The sequence below is a fragment of the Mustelus asterias genome, chromosome 20 (assembly GCF_964213995.1).
Source record: "Mustelus asterias chromosome 20, sMusAst1.hap1.1, whole genome shotgun sequence".
NCBI lineage: Eukaryota > Metazoa > Chordata > Chondrichthyes > Carcharhiniformes > Triakidae > Mustelus > Mustelus asterias.
The window spans coordinates 5,423,298-5,438,304 of record NC_135820.1 but is presented as its reverse complement, the minus strand read 5'-3'; the positions used below and the strand labels follow the sequence as shown (position 1 = coordinate 5,438,304).

General features: G+C 52.6%; 1 protein-coding gene across 1 annotated transcript; it reads right to left on the bottom strand.

Moving 5' to 3' along the window:
- Positions 1–668: 668 nt before the first annotated feature.
- On the bottom strand, positions 669–14,361 carry LOC144508383 (fructose-bisphosphate aldolase B-like). Its single transcript, XM_078236251.1, has 9 exons — positions 14,245–14,361; positions 6,920–7,039; positions 5,956–6,167; positions 4,601–4,655; positions 3,948–4,108; positions 2,926–3,009; positions 2,322–2,496; positions 1,885–2,084; positions 669–1,089 (listed from the first exon to the last, which is right to left on the bottom strand). The coding sequence occupies exons 2-9, from the start codon at positions 7,029–7,031 to the stop codon at positions 994–996; spliced, it is 1,095 nt and encodes a 364-aa protein (XP_078092377.1). The 5' UTR covers positions 7,032–7,039; positions 14,245–14,361; the 3' UTR covers positions 669–993.
- Between the last annotated feature and the right edge of the window lie 646 nt (positions 14,362–15,007).

Sequence of the window (15,007 nt, the reverse complement as noted above, 5' to 3'; positions counted from 1 at the left end):
ACAGCTTTTGCAGAAAGGAGTTTACTTTGCAGCTGAAGCCTGGTTGAAATTAGAATGATTTTGAAAGCTTCTGGAACTCTCTCTCTGAAAGCTTCGACCACCAACACTCATTATAGCAAGTATGTTTATGATTGCTAAAGTGGCCTTTAAGTCTATAAGAGGAATGTTGCTTATTTGGAACTGAAACAGTGATAAGTTGGAAATTAAATTTGTTTGCTTTTCATTTTTAAATATTGTTCAACTATTAAGAGTTAAATTGCTTCATTTGTTAGAGCTTTATATAAACTGTGTTATTAAGTAAAGTTGGTTTCACTATAAAGATCCCGACCTTGTCAGCAAAATCATTCCTGGAAGGAAGTATCCTTTCCTCATATTTTTGCCAAAATAGAAAAATTGTTGGGGGGAGGGGGGGGGTTTAGTCTGGTTTCACAATCTATCTCAGGTTTCTGGTCCAGGACCCAGACAATGACGACATCCCAACCAGAGTGGACCGGCCAACCAATTAACACCCTTTTCTCCTGCAGTAAAAATTGTTGGGATCATATGAAATCTGACTCTCTTGCATTTGTCCTAATGAATGTGAGGTGAAAAACTTTTGGCGACACGTCTGTTAAGTGCTATTCAAGGCCAAATACATAAAATAAAAGGCACACACACACAGGCATGAGCAGTTTTACAACTTGTGTTAATTGTCATTTGGATTTCCAGAAATTATCTGATTCCCATTGACGCAGAGGGGAGGGGTTACCAAGGGGTGAGGTGGAAACTTCATTCACAGGTGGGAGAGGGAAGGGCACCCTCCCTCGTCCCACCCTCTCGATATTCCTTCCAGTTGTGAGACTTGAGGTAGTGGGAGACTGGAGGAGGATCAAGCGTCCCTCCACTTGCGAGGGTGCGAAATGTAAAACTGGAGGATGGGGTGGCGGGGGTCATACCACAATCAAGGGGGGTGAGGGAAGCGTCGGGATTCTGTATAAGTTTGTTGCTGGTCCATTAGTAAGTGTAGTTCTCGGCGTACAGCGAGTAGTTGGCAGCAATGTTCGTGTCTCCTGAGGGAGAATACTCTCCCTTGGAAGCCAGGCTGTTAATCTGCATTCAGAGAGGAAAAAAACCACGATCACCATTTAGACACGGTCCCTAACTTGTACACCAGCTGCCTTGGCTGCAAAGACTGAATGGAAAAGGCCACCTTTAGGGACACTCCCTAAATTTAAAGTTTTTTTAAAGTTTATTTATTCAAGTCACAAGTAGGCTAACATTAACACTGCAATGAAGTTACTGTGAAAATCCCCTAGTCGCCACACTCCGGTGCCTGTTCGGGCACACTGAGGGAGAATTTAGCACGGCCAATCCACCTAACCAGCACGTCTTTCGGATTGTGGGTGGAAACCGGAGGAAACCCACGCAGAAACGGGGAGATCATGCAGACTCCACACAGACACTGACCCAAGTCGTGAATCGAACCTGGGTCCCTGGTGCTGTGAGGCAGCAGTGCTAACCACTGTGCCGCCCTTTAAATCAGGCAATTGATTCAGGGAGTGTCAACCACACTCGTGGCTCAGTTCTCGTCTCAAGCACAAAACTGGGACACTAGGCCGCACAGTCAGCGGTGAGGGAGCGTCGCACTGTCAGCGGGAACTGTTTTGAACCGTTAGTGATTTCGAAGTCTGGGTGATGTGGTTTGAAACGACCCCCACGCCCGCCCCAGACTCAATGTCAAAGATGGGCCAATTTCCAACAACGGTTTTGTTTTCTGGGATCTCACTTTGCACACTTGGCAGCAACTGGCTGTCAGCAGCACCAAGCCTCGAGGCAAATGCGAACACCTCTTCCCCTCCCGCCTTCCCGCCCCCTCACCCACCCCCACCTGCCCTCCTCACCCACCTTTGCCCGCTTGCTGAAGGCCTCCTGTGTCAGCTCTGCATTCTCATCCTTCCCAGACCAGGCCAAGAGGGCCGAAGCCTGCAGGGCCCGGCCGAAAGAGAAGCTCAGCTTCCAGGGCTTGCGCAGGGGGCAGAGGTTGATGGCGTTGAGGTTCACAGACGCCTCCTCCTCACTCTGACCCCCTGACAGGAAGCAGATACCTGGGAGGGAGAGAGAGAGAGAGCATTCACTGAACTGGAACATATGACTTGCGTTTATGAAATACTGTCAATATTGAGCCACAGAGAGATGGGCGGGGAAGGGGAGGGAGGGGGGCGGAGATTGGGAGGACGGAGAGGGTGGGGGCAGAGAGTGGGGGGATGGAGAGGGTGGGGGCAGAGAGTGGGGGGACGGAGAGGGTGGGGGCAGAGAGTGGGGTGTTTCTCTCGCGCTCTCACCAGGCACTGCCACTGGCACGGTGCGGCGCAATGCGGTGACGGTTGCCATGCCGACCTCCTCGGGGCTGTACTTTTTGGTACAGCAGTGTCCAGCTGTCACCATGTTGGGTTTGAGCAGCGTCCCCTCCAGATACACATGGTGATCATTCAGAGCCTTATAGCAGGCAGCAAGAACCTGGAGAGAGGACAGAGAGAGAGAGAGAGAGCTGGTTAATCTGAGACACACAGAGAGAGAGAGAGATATCCCAATCGCAGGATCTTCCCCGTCTGCCTCCCTCATCCGCTCCCAGAATTCTCCCTCGCTCCCGCCCCCCAGAATTATTCTTCCCCTCACCCATCCTCCTCCGTCACCCCCCCCCCCCAGCCTCCTCCCTCCCATGTCATCCTTCCTTGTCCCCCCCCCTTCCTAGAATCCTCCTTCACCCCCTCCCAGCCTCCAGCCTTTGCCCTCACCCCGAGCCTCCTCCCCCCACCCCACGCCTGCACCCTCTTCCTCGTCCCCCCTCCCAGCCCTGTCCCAGAATGCTCCCTGTTCTCCACCCAATCAGAGGGCAGGCTGGGGGTGCTGCCACCCCCGAGCAGCCAATGGGTGGGGGGTCCTCACCTTCTCAGTGACGTGCTGACAGCGCTGGAGGTCGTGACTCCCGTCGGTCAGAATCTCCGGCTCCACGATGGGCACCAGGCCTTGCTGCAGGGAAGCAGAGAGTGGGTGAGTGCGGCCATTCAGGGTGTGGCGGGGAGAGGGGGGGGGGGGGGGGTGGGCAATAGATACTGCCCACGGGAGACAACAACAACAACCTGCATTTCGACACCACCTGTCAGCCCCAGTAAACCTTCCAAAGCAGCTTCCGAGGCTCAGCTTTGAGATTTTTCCTCACGTATTCAATGTGATGTGGTTGATTGAGGTTGATCCTTGTTGAGGTGGGCGGCGGGGAGAGGCGGCGGGGAGAGGCGGCAGGGAGAGGCGGCGGGGAGAGGCAGCGGGGAGAGGCAGCGGGGAGAGGCAGCGGGGAGAGGCGAGGAGAGGTGGTGGGTGCGTTTAGAAACCACTGCTTAATCCTCAGTGCCAGTCTCAAAGGCATCAGCTCAAAAAACCGGGGATGGGAGAGCAAGGGAGAGAGGGGGGGGGGAAGAGAGAGAGAGAGAGAGAGAAAGGGGGGAGAAGAAAGAGAGAGAGAGAAGGGGGGGAGAGAGAGAGAGAGAGAGTGAGAGTGAGAAGGGGGTGAGAGAGAGAGAGAGAGAGAAGGGGGGGAGAGAGAGAGAGAGAGAAGGGGGGGAGAGAGAGAGAGAGAGAAGGGGGGGAGAGAGAGAGAGAGAGAAGGGGGGGAGAGAGAGAGAGAGAGAAGGGGGGGAGAGAGAGAGAGAGAGAGAGAGAGAGAGAGGGGGATGGGGCAGTTGGTTTTAAATTCCACCAGTTTGCAATGATGGGATTTGAACCTGTAACCCCAGGGGTTCAGCCTGGGATTACCAGTCTCGTGACATTATCACCACAGTACCATCTCCCCAGGCTGTATCGGTGCCAGGGAGGGATTATCAAGACCCAAGACTCCTGCTCGATACCTGCGCTCATGAACCAGCTCACTGCCTGGGCTCAGGAACAGCCTGGCAGCACCAGCTCGCTCCTACCTGCTGGCAGATACTGGCGTAACGCGCCAGCACCCAGGCATTCTCCTCGATGGCCAGCGCTGAGGGCGCCTTCTCCGTGATCCGCAGCACACTCCGCCACTTGGCAAACTCAGCACCATCCTTCTTGTACTGGGCACAGCGCTCAGCCAGGCCGTCCAGTCCTGCCAGAGGAGCACAGAGAACATCAATCATTACACCCCGGGGAGGAGGTGCTCACCCAAGAGGCAGCAAGCGGTCTGTGGCACAGGGTCAGTGAGAAGGGACGGAGCGGGGCAGGTGTGGGTGGTCAGAGGGTTTGGAAAGATCAGTGAGGGGGACAGAGGGTGTGTAGGGGTCAGTGAGGAGGTCAAACAGGGTGTCGGGGTCAGTGAGGTGGTCAAACAGGGTGTCGGGGTCAGTGAGGTGGTCAGAGGGGTTACAGGGTCAGTGAGGGGGTCAGAGTGTGTGTACGGATCAGTGAGGAGGTCAAAGGGTGTGCAGGCGTCAATGAGGGGGGTCAGAGGATGTGCAGGGGTCAGTGAGAGGGTCAGAGGGTGTGTAGGGATCAGTGAGGGGTTTACAGGGTGAATACAGGTCAGTGATTTGGGCTTGGGGTGTGCTATCTGAGATTTGGGAGAGTTTTTGAGTGAATCAATCCTCCCACCTCCACTCACCCTGTGTCACTGTCTCTCCATCAGTCCCAGCCAATGAAACCACTCCTTTATCGACCTGTGAGCAGCAGAAAGAGACAGTTCAGATCAGTCAGTCCATGGTCAGTGACCAATGGCACCCACCACAAGCTCCATTCAGCGGATGCCAGCGGGGAGCTGGTCAAGATATTCAACCAGAGGGTGCATCACAGAAGGGGTGATCCATGCCCTGTATCTCACTCCACTGTCCCTCCTCAAAACAGCACACCCTCGCCCTGACACCCACACAAATACATTCATTCTCACACACACACTTTCACACACTGACATGCGCACGCACAGTCGCACACTCACAATCGTAATCTCCTTCAGCCTGTCTCTCTCATTCCTCCTCCCCCCAGCATTCTGCCACCAACCCCACCCCTCCCGGAATGCAGCACAGTCTGAGACACCCAGCCAGGAGGTGGGGCTGGGAGAACTCACCCAACAAGCTGGGTAGGATCAGTGCGGAAACGGCCAAACCTCAACCAACACAACGTAGAGTAGAGAGAGAGAGACACACACAGACAGAGACGGGGGGGGGGGGGGGGGGGGGGGGGGGCATAGAGAAATACAAACACAAAGGCTGGAATTTTACTGTCCTGCCCGTCATGGGAATCGGAGCGGGCGAGGGGCGGACCATCGAAAGACCCATTGACCTCAGGTGAGATTTTAGGCTGTGGGACGAGCAAGGCCGTAAAATCCCACCCAATCTTCCCGTCCCGCCCACAACGGAGCGGACGGGACACAGACCATGCAGAAGTCTGTTGACCTTGCACAGGATTTTCCAATGTGGCCAGAAAGTCCTGCCCAAAGAGCAAGACAGGGAAAGTGAAAGAGAGAGGAGACACAGAGAGGGAGAGAAAACAAGAGAGGTACTGACCCTCTGACAGTGCGGCACTCCCTCAGTACTGACTCTCTGACAGTGCGGCACTTCCTCAGTACTGACCCTCTGACAGTGCGGCACTTCCTCAGTACTGACCCTCTGACAGTGCGGCACTCCCTCAGCACTGACCCTCTGACAGTGCGGCACTCCCTCAGCACTGACCCTCTGACAGTGCAGCACTCCCTCAGTACTGACCCTCTGACAGTGCGGCACTCCCTCAGTACTGACCCTCTGACAGTGCGGCACTCCCTCAGCACTGACTCTCTGACAGTGCAGCACTCCCTCAGCACTGACCCTCTGACAGTGCAGCACTCCCTCAGCACTGACCCTCTGACAGTGCAGCGCTCCCTCAGCACTGACCCTCTGACAGTGCAGCACTCCCTCAGTACTGACCCTCTGACAGTGCGGTTGTGACCTCCTGACCCAGGAGTTCAGAGTGCGCCGGGTGCCTCACCTTGATTCCCACGACGATGCCCTTGTCTTTGATGAGTTGGGGGAATGGGACTCCATCGTCTGTTTTCTGGTACAGGGTCTCTTGGAAGAAGATGATTCCGCCGATGCAAGCAGTAACCTCGCTGTTTGTGGTGAACAGAATTTGCCGGAAAAACCTCCGGTTCTCATCCGTGTTTTCCACATTGATGTTTTTCAGCCGTTTGCCCATGGTACCTGTGGGGAGATCAGAACGGGGCGGGAGGGTCATTGTGAGCTTTGGGCAGAGAGTGAAATAGAGAGAAGGCCTTGACATTCAGCCCGAAATTATTTCCTTCCTTCAACACTGTCTCCATTCCTCTTCCTGCAACTCCCACCCCCACCCCACCTTGCCCCCACCCTACCTTGCCCCCACCCCACCTTGCCCCCACCCCACCGTGGATGAACCAGAATGTTCGCTACCAGAGCCTCACATTTAATTCTGCACAATCTCAGCACAGCTTCCACTCAAAGCCTCACTTGTCAATCATTAACTCGAGGCTCAACTAATCCAAAGTCTTCCTGACTGGTCGCACACATTCCCATCCAGCCCAGACATCGCTCCCTATCTCTGTCATCTCCTCCCGCCCCTGCAGCCCACCCTACCTCTGTAACCTCCTTCCATCCTTACAACCCTCCCTATCTCTGTAGCCTCCCCCAACAACCCTCCCTCTCTCTGTAACTTCCTCCAACCTTCTCCAGCCCCACAACCCTCTATCTGTCTAACCTCCTTTATACCCAGACTCACTCGTACATTGAAATCATGAGTGTTCTTGCACACTCGGGTTCTCTTACTCACTTTGAAATCTCTATTCCCTCAGACGTGGGCTCACACAGCAGACAATTTTAGGTGTCGCAAATTCGTCAAATTACACGCCCAGTTGATCGCCCACAGAATGCTTCACAGAGACCATAGCCACATCCCTTCACTCCGCCCTCCCCCAACTCACCAACGGATTCATCGGCTGCGAGGATGCCCTTTCCCGGGGCAACGATCCTCTGGGCAATGCCAGCAAGTTCCGCCTTTTGTTCTGGAGTAAGTGTTACAAACTGATGTGTCATGGCGACAGCTGGGATGGAGAGAGAGAGAGAGGGAGGTCAGCAAAGAGAAACAAGGATTCATTAAAGAGACCACTGGTCTCTGCAGCTCCCGATCATCAGCAATTTTCACGGTGGCAGAGTGGTTAGCACTGCTGCCTCACAGCGCCAGGGACCCGGGTTCAATTCCCGGCTTGGGTTACTGTCTGTGCGGAGTCTGCACATTCTCCCCATGTCTGCATGGGTTTCCTCCGGGTGCTCTGGTTTCATCCCACACTCCGAAAGATGTGCTGGTTAGGCGCATTGGCAGTGCTAAATTATCCCTCAGTGTACCCGAACAAGTGCCGTAGTGTGGCGACTAAAGGATTTTCACTGTAACTTCATTGCAGTGTTAATGGGAGCCTACTTGTGACAATCGTAAATAAATTTCCACAATCCCAGCACGTCCTCAAATGTAAATATATATCCTGAAGATTCAACCCATAATCCAGCTCAACACCCCATCGTGCTGCACTCCCTCAGTGCTGGGCACAATCAGAGGAAGAGTTTTAACAACACCAGGTTATCAGAGGGTCAGTACTGAGGGAGTGCTGCACTGTCAGAGGGTCAGTACTGAGGGAGTGCTGCACTGTCAGAGGGTCAGTACTGAGGGAGTGCTGCAATGTCAGAAGGTCAGTGCTGAGGGAGTGCTGCACTGTCGGAGGGTCAGTACTGAGGGAGTGCCGCACTGTCAGATGGTCAGTACTGAGGGAGTGCTGCACTGTCAGAGGGTCAGTTCTGAGGGAGTGCTGCACTGTCAGAGGGTCAGTGCTGAGGGAGTGCTGCACTGTCAGAAGGTCAGTGCTGAGGGAGTGCTGCACTGTCAGAAGGTCAGTGCTGAGGGAGTGCTGCACTGTCAGAGGGTCAGTACTGAGGGAGTGCTGCACTGTCAGAGGATCAGTACTGAGAGAGTGCTGCACTGTCAGAGGGTCAGTACTGAGGGAGTGCTGCACTGTCAAAGGGTCAGTACTGAGGGAGTGCTGCACTGTCAGAGGGTCAGTACTGAGGGAGTGCTGCACTGTCAGAGGGTCAGTGCTGAGGGAGTGCTGCACTGTCAGAGGGTCAGTGCTGAGGGAGTGCTGCACTGCCAGAGGGTCAGTACTGAGGGAGTGCCGCACTGTCAGAGGGTCAGTACCGAGGGAATGCCGCACTGTCAGAGGGTCAGTGCTGAGGGAGTGCTGCACTGTCAGAGGGTCAGTGCTGAGGGAGTGCCGCACTGTCAGAGGGTCAGTACCGAGGGAGTGCCGCACTGTCAGAGGGTCAGTGCTGAGGGAGTGCTGCACTGTCAGAGGGTCAGTACTGAGGGAGTGCTGCACTGTCAGAGGGTCAGTACTGAGGGAGTGCTGCACTGTCAGAGGGTCAGTACTGAGGGAGTGCTGCACTGTCAGAGGGTCAGTACTGAGGGAGTGCTGCACTGTCAGAGGGTCAGTACTGAGGGAGTGCTGCTCTGTCAGAGGGTCAGTACTGAGGGAGCGCTGCACTGTCAGAGGGTCAGTACTGAGGGAGTGCTGCACTGTCAGAGGGTCAGTACTAAGGGAGTGCTGCACTGTCAGAGGGTCAGTTCTGAGGGAGTGTTGCACTGTCAGAGGGTCAGTGCTGAGGGAGTGCCGCACTGTCAGAGGGTCAGTGCTGAGGGAGTGCTGCACTGTCAGAGGGTCAGTGCTGAGGGAGTGCCGCACCGTCAGAGGGTCAGTGCTGAGGGAGTGCTGCACTAAGGTTTATCTTTCGCAGTGCCCCACTTTAATTGAAACTCTCGCCTTCAATACTTGGTTGTTTACCAGCCATGTGTTGCTGATCTCATGGTGACTCAGGGCTTTGATCAGTTGGGCAATGTCCAATTTGGAGGTAAGAATTGTGAGCAGGCTGGGGCTGGACTGTTCTGTGCTTTGTGGGGCAGGTTACAGTGCGACAAAGACATGTGGACACGGATTAAAGATTCCATCCTGGAAACGTCTCGGAATCCCAATGACCACTGGCTCCGCGTCACAAGCCCCAATATTCGGAGCAGTGTGGGCGGTGGAGATTGGGGTTAGGCATGGTGAGGGGGCGTAATAGGTAATCACAGGCAAATAACTCGCCTCCGACAAGTGATCTCTGTTAATGCCCAAGAGAAGCGAATTATCCAAATGTAGAATGGGATATAATTAATGTAGAGTGGGAGATGATTAAGAAATGAAGTGGGACACCCTTCACTGTGGATAACCGAAAGGGAATTTTTAAAAAATGAAGCTGATTACATAGGAACAAAGCAAATGGGAGCAGGAGTAGGCCACTCGGCCCCTCAAGCCCGCTCTACCATTCAACCAAATCACTTTCACCTGATTTTCCTGCGCTGTCCCCTTATCGTCATTCCTGTCTCAATATCTGTCAGTCTCAATCTTAATCACACTCAGTGACTGAGGCTCTGCAGCTCTCGGGGGTGGAGAACACCCCCACCCCCCCTTCACCACCTCCCTGTCGACTGTTGGACCACCTCTCTGCCTCGCAGCCCTCCCTTCTGGCCTGCGTCTCCACCAGTTCGCAAGTGGATAGCAAGGCCTCTCACAGCTGACCTTCAACACATAAGAACATAAGAACTAGGAGTCGGCCATCTTGCCCCTCGAGCCTGCTCCACCATTCAATCAGATCATGGCTGATCTTTTCATGGACTCAGCTCCACTTACCCGCCTGCTCACCATAGCCCTTAATTCCTTTACTGTTCAAAAATTTATCTATCCTTGCCTTAAAAATATTCAATGAGGTAGTCTCAACTGCTTCGCTGGGCAGGGAATTCCACAGATTCACAATCCTTTGTGTGAAGAAGTTCCTCCTCAACTCAGTCCTAAATCTCCTTCCCCTTACTTTGAGGCCATGCCGTCTAGTTTCACCCGTCAGTGGAAACAACTTTCCTGCTTCTATCTTATCTATTCCCTTCAGTCTTACATGTTTCTATAAGATCTCCCCTCATTCTGCGGAATTCCAGTGAATATAGCCCCAGTCTACTCAGTCTTTCCTCACAAGCCCACCCTCTCAACTCTGGAATCAACCTAGTGAATCTCCTCTGCACCCCCTCCAGTGCCAGTATATTCTTTCTCAAGTAAGGAGACCAAAACTGTACACAGTACTCCAGGTGTGGCTTCACCAGCACCTTGTACAGCTGCAACATAACCTCGCTGTCTTTAAACTCCATCCCTCTCGCAATGAAGGACAACATTCCATTTGCCTTCTTAATTACCTACTGCACCTGCAAAACAACTCCTTGTGATTCTTGCATAAGGACACCCAGGTCCCCCTGCACAGCAGCATGCTGCAATTTTTTACCATTTAAATAATAGTCCATTTTGCTGTTATTCCTACCAAAATGGATGACCTCACATTTACCAACATTGTACTCCATCTGCCAGACCCTTGCCCACTCACTTAGACTATCTATATCCTTTTGCAGATTTTCAGCGTCCTCTGCACACTTTACTCTGCCACTCATCTTAGTGTCATCTGTGAATTTTGACACACTACACTTGGTCCCCAACTCCAAATCATCGATGTAAATTGTAAACAATTGCATTCCCGACACTGACCCCTGAGGCACACCACTAGCCACTGACTCCAACCAGAAAAACACCCATTTACCCCCACTCGTTGCTTTCCGTTAGTTAATCAATCCTCTATCCATGCTAATACATTACCCGTAACACTGTGCACCGTTATCTTATGTAGCAGTCTTTGGTGCGGCACCTTGTCAAATGCTTTCTGGAAATCCAGATACACCACATCCACAGGTTCCCCATTGTCCACTGCACATGTAATGTTCTCAAAAGAATTCCACCAAATTAGTCAAACATGACCTTCCCTTCACGAACCCATACTGCGCCTTACCAATGGGACAATCCTGCAGCCTGGACCCCCCGCAACAAACCACCCCCCACCCCCATATCTGTTTAAGCTGTGTCTCAGTCAGTGGGACTCTAATGTGGAACCTTGGCGTGTCAGTCAGCGAGCAGACGCTCCAGAGAGGTACTGAGAGAAGTGTCACACTATCAGAGGTGCTGTTTTTTGACCTGCCTGTGCAGGTCGATGGGAAAGAGGGGGGAGTTTTCTCCTGGGTCCTGGCCAATATTTATCACCCCTCAATCGATGTTACAAAAAAATGATCTGGGTGTTATCGGTAACCACATTCGCAAGAAATGCTTTACTCTGTAAACATCAGCCCTGACATTCAATGGCATCACCATCACTGTAACCGCCATTATCAACATCCTGGGGGTTATCATTGACCAAAATCTAAGCTGAACTGGCCATATAAATACCAGAGCAGGTCAGAGGCTGGGAATCCTGTGGCAGGTTACTCACCCCCGTGAGCCCCCAAAGCCTGTCCACCATCTCCAAGGCACAAGTCAGGAGTGTGATGGAATACTCCCCACTTGCCTGGATGGGTGTGGCTCCAACAACACTCAAGAAACCTGACACCATCCAGGATAAAGCAGCCCTGCATGATTGCTACACCATCCACAAACATTCATTCCCTCCACCACTGACGCACAGTGGCAGCCGTGTGTATCATCTACAAGATGTACTGCAGGGCGGCACAGTGGCATAGTGGTTAGCACTGCTGCCTCACAGCGCCAGAGACCCGGGTTCGATTCCCGGTCTGGGTCACTGTCTGTGCGAAGTTTGCACGTTCACCCGTGTCTGCGTCGGTTTCCTCCGGGTGCTCTGGTTTCCTCCCACAGTCCAAAGACGTGCTGGTTAGGTACATTGGCCATGCTAAATTCTCCCTCAGATGTACCCGAATAGTTACCGCAGTGTGGCGACTGGGGGATTTTCACAGTAACTTTAATGCAGTGTTAATGTAAGCCTACTTGTGACTAATAAATAAACTTTTACTTTTTCACCAAGGATCCTTAGGCAGCACCTTCCAAACCTATGACCGCTACCATCTAGAAGGACAAGGGGCAGCGGATACCTGGGAACGCCACCACCTGGAGGTTCCCCTCCGAGTCACTCAGCATCCTGACTTAGAAATATATCGGCTGTTCCTTCACTGTCCCTGGGTTAAAATCTGGGAACTCCCTCCCTAACAGCATTGTGGATGTACCTACACCTCATGGACTGCAGCGGGTTCAAGAAGGCAGCAGCTCACCACCAAGGGGGAATTAGGGATGGGAAATAAATGCTGGGCCTGGGCAGCAATGCCCACATCCCGTAAAATTAAAAGAAGATAGCGACACATCCAAAACAGAAACACCGACTGGTTGTCACCTTGGCCCAGTGAGCTGATTTACACATGACGTTAGCAGCAAATTGGCAATGAAAATCCAACCCCTCTCCCGCCCTCCCTCCGTGTGAGAGGAGGATGGCCAATCGAGATCCTCCTCCTCCTCACGTGAGCTGGCGGGAGATCTGACTTATCAATGGAACTTACACAAACACACCCCTCTATACAAACACAAAACACACACTGCACCACAGCTTGACTGAAGGTCAACCAAGAGTCAGAGTCCACATGGAGAGTGTGGGATGATTGTTCACCTCCTGTCCCTGTGCAACAGCGCAGAGGGGCCGGATGACTTGCTCCTATTTTTAGCAACAGCCTGGAGGGCTGAATGGCCTCATCCTACCCCTATGTAACTGTCACTGGGGAGGGGCTGAATAGCCTCATTCTATTCCTTCGTAACTAGCTCATGGGCGGTGAATGGCCTCCTCCTGTTCCTGCGCAACAATCTCAAGGGGCTGAATGTGGCAGCACAGTGGTTAGCACTGCTGCCTCACAGCTCCTGGGTTCGATTGCCGGCTTGGGTCACTGTCTGTGTGGAGTTTGCACATTCTCCGTGTCTGCGTGGGTTTCCTCCGGGTGCTCCGGTTTCCTCCCACAGTCCAAAGATGTGCAGGTTAGGTTGATTGGCCGTGCTCAATTGCCCCTTAGTGTCCCAGGGTGCATAGGTTAGAGAGATTAGCAGGGTAAATATGTGGGATTGTGGGGATAGGGCCTAGGTGGGATTGTTGTCAGTGCAGACATGATGGGCCAAATGGCCTCGTTCTGCACTGTAGGGTTTCTATGAATGGCCTCCTATTCTTCTTTAACGGACTCAAGGAGCTGAATGGTCCTTCTTCATTCTATTTAACAGATTAGAGGGGCTGAATGGCCTCCTCTTGTTGGCTCCTGTTTGCGATGACACTGCCCCATTTAAGACAGGAATGCAGTTTGCTGGGGCCCACGTTGGGCTAATCCATACACAAAGAACTGCTTTCAAAATTTTGTCAAAGCACAGATTTATAAAAGTGTTTTACTCTTGGCAGAGAGATGGGGAAATATTCAAAAATTCTCTCTCATCAGTAGACACAGGAGATTACACACCATTTGAAATGCACAGAGATGTAAAAAAACACTTCAAGAAAATCAGAATGGACACAAAATGTAACTCAATTTCTAGCAAGCCTCTCACTAGCTCAGCTCCAAAATGTTCTACAACCACTATTGTATTTCTGAAATGGAATTACTGTTGTAATGTAGGACACATGCAGTGAATGTGTGCACAGCAAGCAACAATGTGATAAATTACCTTTCTACTGATGGTGGTGACCCTCTGTTGTGCAGCACTCCCTCGGTACTGACCCTCTGACAGTGCAGCACTCCCTCAGTACTGACCCTCTTGACAGTGTGGCACTCCCTCAGTACTGACCGTCTGACAGTGCAGCACTCCCTCAGTACTGACCCTCTTGACAGTGCAGCACTCCCTCAGCACTGATCCTCTTGACAGTGTGGCACTCCCTCAGTACTGACCCTCTGACAGTGCAGCACTCCCTCAGTACTGACCCTCTTGACAGTGCAGCACTCCCTCAGTACTGACCCTCTTGACAGTGCAGCACTCCCTCAATACTGACCCTCTGACAGTGCAGCACTCCCTTGGTACTGACCCTCTGACAGTGCAGCACTCCCTCAGTACTGACCCTCTGACAGTGCAGCACTCCCTCAGTACTGACCCTCCGACAGTGCAGCACTCCCTCAGTACTGACCCTCCGACAGTGCAGCACTCCCTCAGTACTGACCCTCTGACAGTGCAGCACTCCCTCAGTACTGACCCTCTGACAGTGCAGCACTCCCTCAGTACTGACCCTCTGACAGTGCAGCACTCCCTCAGTACTGACCCTCTGACAGTGCAGCACTCCCTCAGTACTGACCCTCTGACAGTGCGGCACAATGGGTGTTGCAGGGACTCACCTTTGTGTGCTGATCTCTCTCACTGAGGTTGTCCTGACTCGCTGTAAAGCAGATGGGGAAACGTGCCTGAGTGATCTCTCCGTAGGAAGAGTTGAGTGGTCAGGACTTTAAGGTGGAGTGGGCGTGGTTTAAACAGACGTGTGCCACACGGCACAATGGAGGGGGAGGGGATCCCGGACATCATATCCCATTGGCCAGGAGCGGAACAAACTTTCAACCAATGGGTGGGCTGAGACCGGGAGGGGTCGGGGCCTGAAGTTGCTGCTAACTTTGTTCTGAACCTTTTGCCACTGTGTCAATTCCGGCATCTTTGGAACGGGACTGTTAATTTCCACAGGCCGGTTGCAGACGATGCTTCAATTGCCAATGAATTTCACATGGGGGGGGGGGGGGACTGGAAAGTAGCTAGTTTGAACAAAATATCTTTGAAAGACAAAACTCAAAGTTGTTTCAGTGCCACGTTGCTGGTTTTGAAATTGTTAATTTTTAACCAGAGACTCCTGTTTTTCCTGTTTTTCTCATTCCATTTTGTTCCCATCCCCCCATCCACATTTTTATCATGTGTAAACACAGGGTGCGACTGCACCAGGGACCGTCTCCAAACGTCTCACCCCAAACAATAACATCCAATTTTTTCACACCCGTGGTGGTAATCACATCATGGGACCAACTTTAGAGAGCAGATCAGAGGCTGGGAATCCTGTGGTTTGTAACTCACCCCCTGACTACCCGAACCGCCCTGCAACCTCCCCCCCCCCCCTCC

What these genes read in the sequence shown, in the direction of transcription:
- LOC144508383 (XM_078236251.1), bottom strand. Translation starts at nt 7,031, where the DNA reads ATGACACATCAGTTTGTAACACTTACTCCAGAACAAAAGGCGGAACTT. An exon ending in TGGAGAGACAGTGACACAGG is followed by an intron (nt 4,109 to 4,600) that starts GTGAGTGGAGGT and finishes CTCCTCTGGCAG; the next exon opens with GACTGGACGGCCTGGCTGAG. An exon ending in GTCAGCACGTCACTGAGAAG is followed by an intron (nt 2,497 to 2,925) that starts GTGAGGACCCCC and finishes TCCTCTCTCCAG; the next exon opens with GTTCTTGCTGCCTGCTATAA.